The sequence below is a fragment of the Protopterus annectens genome, chromosome 13.part0 (genome assembly GCF_019279795.1).
Source record: "Protopterus annectens isolate FY-2018-M chromosome 13.part0, PAN1.0, whole genome shotgun sequence".
NCBI classification, from domain to species: Eukaryota; Metazoa; Chordata; order Ceratodontiformes; family Protopteridae; genus Protopterus; species Protopterus annectens.
The window spans coordinates 290,122,438-290,128,627 of NC_056747.1; the positions used below are offsets into that span (position 1 = coordinate 290,122,438).

At 41.4% G+C, this 6,190-nt stretch overlaps 1 protein-coding gene across 1 annotated transcript in view; it reads left to right on the top strand.

The window, feature by feature from the left end:
* Positions 1 to 5,615, top strand: part of LRWD1 (leucine rich repeats and WD repeat domain containing 1) — a 721,948-nt gene extending 716,333 nt beyond the window's left edge. Inside the window, exon 15 of the mRNA XM_044053858.1 lies at positions 3,506 to 5,615. Coding sequence (XP_043909793.1) covers positions 3,506 to 3,643 — 138 coding nt within the window. The 3' untranslated portion in view covers positions 3,644 to 5,615. The remainder of the gene's footprint in view (positions 1 to 3,505) is intronic.
* The last annotated feature ends 575 nt before the right edge of the window (positions 5,616 to 6,190 follow it).

Genomic DNA, 6,190 nt, shown 5'->3' on the forward strand with positions numbered 1-6,190 from the left:
AGGAACAGTTGTGCACCATAAACTTCCAGGATTCTGTCTCCATGATAAACAATCCATAAAAAATAGATTTGCAAGTAGAAGCGCATAGACTCATCATTAATGATCTTCACAGAAGATACTAATTTGGATGAAGGTGAAGGGTCCCCACACTCTGCTTCCAAAGACATCACCTTTGACGAAATTCTTGAATTGATGAAGTCTACCCAAGATCCTTCACCAGATGAGTTGTGTTTTTTTGGAAGCTTTTGGTTCTGGCCCAACATTGTCCTGGATTGTGCCACCCATTGACCCCCTCATCAGTCTTATGGCTTAATAGGCATGGAAGGACCCTGATGTGGTAGAGCTCATTCTTGAGAAAGTAGATAGAATTTTAACAGCTCCAAAAGACAGAAAACATTGGAAAAAAGGCCCCCGGTAGATGTGGTCGTGGTAGCAGCAGCCCACTAAAAGGTATTTGAGGAAAATTCCTCTGTTCTTCTTCCTAACGGGGAGTGTAGGGCGATGGACAGGTTCAGAAAACATATGTATGCTTCAGTGACTTGTGCTCTGATATCACTGAATTATTTGGCTCATTACTAAGTTCCAGAGGGATTTGACTAAGGAACTCTACAAGTCCCTTTCAGGTGTCTTGCTTGCAGATGTTCAGAAGATGGTGGACTCCCAACTATCTACCCAACAGTCATCCTCTGCTTTCTAATGCAATTGATGGCACAGCCGGGTCAGCAGGCACTGGCATTACCATGTGCCATCACTCCTGGATGCATCCTTTGTAAATGCACCCCATGATGGATCCACAATTTTTGGACTCAAAGTTAAGGCCACACTTACCAGATGCAGACTTGCTCTATGCCATTGGAATCCATTTTTCCACTCCTCAAAGATACTTTTCTGGGAATCAGAGGACTGGGAAGATGTGGTTCCGAAAAATCACAAGAATTCTTACTGTGACTCTCCTGTGAATAGACCTTCTTGTGATATAGGTAAAGATAGTTTAAACAAGCATCATCTTAGGGGCACAGGAGGGACCGTACAACCAGGGCTTCTGCAGTCCTTTTTCTGGGAAGCCCTATCAATACCCCTGAACAATTGCCAGACTGCTACACTCTAGAGACAAGTCATGGGACGCTTGTCTTTGCACCCACAAGCCTGGCAAAATGTGACCACAGATTCGTGATTTCTAAAAATTATTTCCTGAGGCTATTTGATTCCATTTTCCCTTCCTCCTCAGAAAAAAAAGTAACTTTCCTGATGTTTCACCCAATTATTGGGAAACCAGCAACACTAGAAGTTTCAAAACTACCAGGTAAAAGAATCATCCAGCTGGTCCTCCAAGACCAGTAAGAATCTGGAGTCTACTCAGGTTTCTTTCTAGCGCCGAAGAAAACAGGGGTCGTCAGACTAATTTTGGATCTCAGCCACCTGAATCAGTTTTTGAATTGGCCAAAATTCCAGATGGTGACAATTCAGTCCATGTTGGCTCTGCTGAGGAAGTACAATAGGATAAGCTCAATATTGCTCCAGGATGTTTGGTAGTAAGTGTAGACAGAAGATCTCCAGGAGATTACTGCATTTCCAGCTGGGAGCCAGTCACTACCAGTTCAGAGCCCTGCCTTTTGATCTCATTACAATCCCCAGGGATTTCACCAGGATAATGGCAGTGGTGACAGTGCACTTACTTCTGCTAGGGATCCAAGTTTTGCCTTATCTCGACTGCTACCTCCAGCCATCTGTTGCTGCATTATCTGAATCCTGTGCTGCATTTGTTAATAAACTTAGGAATACCAGCAAATATTCCCAAATGTCATCTGACACCAGCTGAGCAAATGGAATTCATAGGTTGCCACCTCGATACCAACCAAACCATCGCCAGCCTTCCCAAGACCAGGGTTTTATCTTTGTATGTAGCAGCCATGCAGGGGTGCTTCTTCATCCTTCGCCACCAGCAAGGTTGATTTTACTCTTCTTGGTTTAATGGCATTCATGATACTGATAGTTTCACTAGCCAGGTACCATATGAGGGTACTTCAATGAACCCTAGCAGTACAATGGTCTCAGAGCATTAATTTGTTACATGCAGAAATTCAGCTCACCCCAGCACATTGCCTGGTATATTACGTCCTCTTCAGTGACAGTCTCCCTTTTCACATAGAACTCTCACTGGTAGTGGTAGTAACCACGGATGCTTCCCTTCTAGGGTGGGAGGGCATTTCGGAGAGAGGATGGTCCAAGATGCATGGTCACTAATAGAGGCCAATCTTTACATCAGGATCTTGGAGATGGAAGTCCTCCTAGAGTTGCAGGCCTTTCAGGATCACCACCCCAAGGGAGTGATTTCTATACAGATGGATGGACAGTATGACAGCGGAATGGTACATCGGTAAACAAGGAGGAACCCATTCCTACCTGCTGTGTCGAGAGGCCATGAAGGTCTGGCAGTGGGTGATGTCTTCACACCTCTTTCTGATAGCAACACACATCCCCAGTTCTTCCACTGTTTTAGCGAACAGATTGAGTAGGATTATCCTGATGCCTCATGAGTGGTCTCTCAGTCGAACATTGACAGCCTTTATCTTTCATCGCTGGGGCCAACCTCACTGTAACCTCTTTGCCTCATATCTTGACTACAAATGCTACTTCACCCTGATCTCTCCACAGGGTCAGTCACCGAGTAATGCTGTAGTCCACAATTGACCTCTATTTCTCTTGTATGCCTTTCCCCCAGTACCTTTAATGAGCAAGTTTATACAGAAAGCTAGACAGGGCAATGTCAGGATGATCAAAGAAACAATTATTGCACAAATTCACAGGCATGCTGAAAGTATTTTGCACAATAAAAACAGGTGTAGCTGCTATGTAAACCAAAGTGGTTTACTCCATTTCATCATCTGGAGCTAATCTTTGTTCTGTCACATTTGTGTAACTAATTTTATCTTTTTTTACTTGTACATATTTTTGTACACGTGGCAATACATTTTAACCACACAAAATGTTGTTATAACTATAAGCATTAGATAATGCCACTTATATTTCATGGTATTGTATGCAGTTGTACCTTGTTAGAGATTTGTTCATTTCATGCCCATGATAGGGCCAGCAATCAAGTGGAATTTACAGTGAGAAAAATGAATTCATTATATCAGTAATTTGCCCTACAATCTCATTCAGTTTGTTACACCATTGTGAGAAAGCGACAGTCTGGTCTTTCAAACCTTTTTCTTTCTTCTGTATTTCCTATGCAACCCAACTGCAGGCCTTTGAAGTGACTGCTGTATTTTAATCTACCATTTGCTTTTGCCAGCTCCTTTATGAGCTTGTCATTCTAAATTTTAAATTAACTTTGATATGAATGTGCTGTATCCCATAGGAATTTGCTGCAATAATCTCTAATTTGCTAACATTTCTTTTTATGCATAAGATTACCCATTTGTATTATTTTACAGCCTTGTCATAACTACATTGTTTCTTACTATTTTGAGATTGGTAATACTTTGTGCATTTCCAACAGATTCTCAAGTGGCCAACTCCCAAAGTGAAAGGACAAGGAGACGTGTCCGGAGCAGTCATTAACAATTTATGTGTAGACTCAAAGTTCATTTACCTTGTCACACTGACTGACAAAAATATTGTCATCATCTGGAAGTGAACCTGAAAGAAACACTACATCAGTATATTTTAAAATGTGTTTTAAACGGATATGAAGAGAGGCAATAGTGTGGACTGCCATTTTTTTATTTTTTTAAAGAATGTTTTATTCTTTTTATTTTTGTACTGAGTATTTTATTCAGTTATGCTGGATTTTTTATTTGACATTCCATGCATACTTTTTTTCTTAAATCGCCAGCTCATCTTTACTGAGTGGACAAATAAGCCACAGTTTATTTTATAACTTTAGTAAGTACTTGTAAATATTTATGTGCAAATTTTGACAAATACAGTGAGCTTGAAAGGCAGCACAATAGCATTTTTACTTGTGAGAAATATTCTCCATTGTCAACAAACCCCAAAAGTTCAAAAACATCACCGTTTTGATACAAAATTATGGTGATGGTTCTTGTTTCTTTGGTTATCACATTTCATAGCATCCATTATTTTAATTGTGTTTTTATAACTGCTGTTTCTGGTTTCCATTTAGAATGTTGACCATAGCAGTGAAGCGAGTCCTTTTTGGGTCTCTCTGCTAGTCTTTGTATGAGAAAATGTTTCTTAAACATACTGAAGACCAGTGGTATAGCTTGCAACATTCAGTATTAATGAAAGGGAGCCCTCTACAGTAGTTAATGATTGGGATTTCCACTTCTGAGGTTCGTTTTTCATACAAGTATTTTGAATTTTTAGTTCTGCTATTATAGCGATACACGTTTCCTGTATCATGGTGCTGTTGGCTACACGTTTCCAAATTCTTTCTGCCATTTCTGTAGTTTGTATCTTGACCCTGCCATTCGTTATTGGAAAATTCATGCAGTCAGTTTGAGGTTTGTCTGCAGTCATCATGTTGTTTGACAGGACCCACAGTGGTGCTGCCTCTGTTGTCTAAGGAAAGACCATAATGTAAAAAAGTGCCGCAAATGTCAGTTCTTTTTCCTGGCTATTTGAAGGAGGGGAAGTAAAAATCAGGGGCACCCTCACATCTAAGGTGTCAGACATGGAGGGTAGTTGACTCACGAATCAGGCTGATGATCCTAAGCATAGGCTGAGGAGGCTTGAGCCAGAACACATGAAGAAGATAAGGAGCGAGTCCATATGTCATTCAAATTCTCCACCAACTCCACTGAAAGGATGGCTTCTGTCCCTTTGTTGATGTGAACTCTTTCTGGATTAGTGGAATATCAGCCTCATGCCGTGCATCTACCAGTGATGAAGAAGATGGTAGTAGTGATGCTTCCCTTGTAGCAACCTTTGGAATGAGGGCTGGAGCTTGGCAGTATTACACAGTCAGTTGTAGATGTGAGACTGGTTTGCCAGTGTGGGATGGGCACTTGAATCACCTGGCACAGTCTTTGATCAAATTTGAACTTCACAGGGCTTCTTTCATCATTGGTTTGGGCCTTGTCCTGCCACAGAGAGTGGAGGAATGACCCATTGTTCCTACTTTTGGTGAGCCTTCAGTCATCCATGAGGTATAAGATATTAGAAAACACTTTTGTCTGTTGATGGTATGTGACCAAGGAAGTGTGGGTGCATTCCAATGGGAAATGGTGTGTTATTGGTACAAGTTCCAGCACAGGTTTATTAAGGTGTGACATAACTTTCGGCATGTGCCTTCTCCCACACAGTGGGGCCTATCCCCTGACCACCTCTGCTTTCTTCTAATTACAAGGTGCAAACCTTTTTGGGTGACCACTTCTTAGTGGATATCCTCCTTATACAAGTTTCTCATGAGATCTTAGAAGGCGTGTTAAAGAAAGTCAGTAAATGATTGCCATTGAAAAGGGTCCCTGTGAATTTGCACTATTGTTTTATCATGTTTTCCTGTAGTACTGAATTTGCATGCAGGAGATGTAGACTTTCCTTCATAGTCCTTAAAAGCCTGTGTAAATTAGGATAACAGTTAATGTTAAGTTGTCTATCTCGCCTTCATTCTTGCTGGATGGGTTCGGAGCCGACCTCGGCTCCGACTCGGCCACTCTAAAAGCTCGAGAGTTGGTTCCACCGGCTCGAGGCTCCCCTTATATCCCACAATGCTAGGCGAGAGTTACCTCAGATCTCGTTTGCCGCTACAGCTATCGAGGTGTTGGTTTTCTACCGGTTCTTGGTAAGTGACTTTTCTTGTGAAGTTAGTCTATTAAAACCCCTTTAATTTTAATATTTTTACTTATTTCCCTTAGTTTAGAGAAATTCTTATCCCCTTTCTTAAAAATTCCTGTTTTTTTCCCTCAAGAACTTTAAGTTCTTCCCTTGGGCCTACAGGCCTTTTCTTTCCCTAGTGGAGTGTGTGTGTTATTTTCTTATTTTAAAAACCTAGTTAGTGGTTTATTATAATTTAAACTAGACAGGGTGTAATTAGTGTGTTTGTGACTGTGTGTGTGATTACACCTTTTAAGATGTCTAAAGAAGCAAAGGTCTCCGGATTCAAGAAGTGTGATGCGTGCTGTCAGAAAATGTCTCTGACAGACGCTCACACTTCTTGTGTCTACTGTCTGGGACCTTTGCACCTGCAGGACTCCTGTGCTGTGTGCCATGGCTTCAGCCC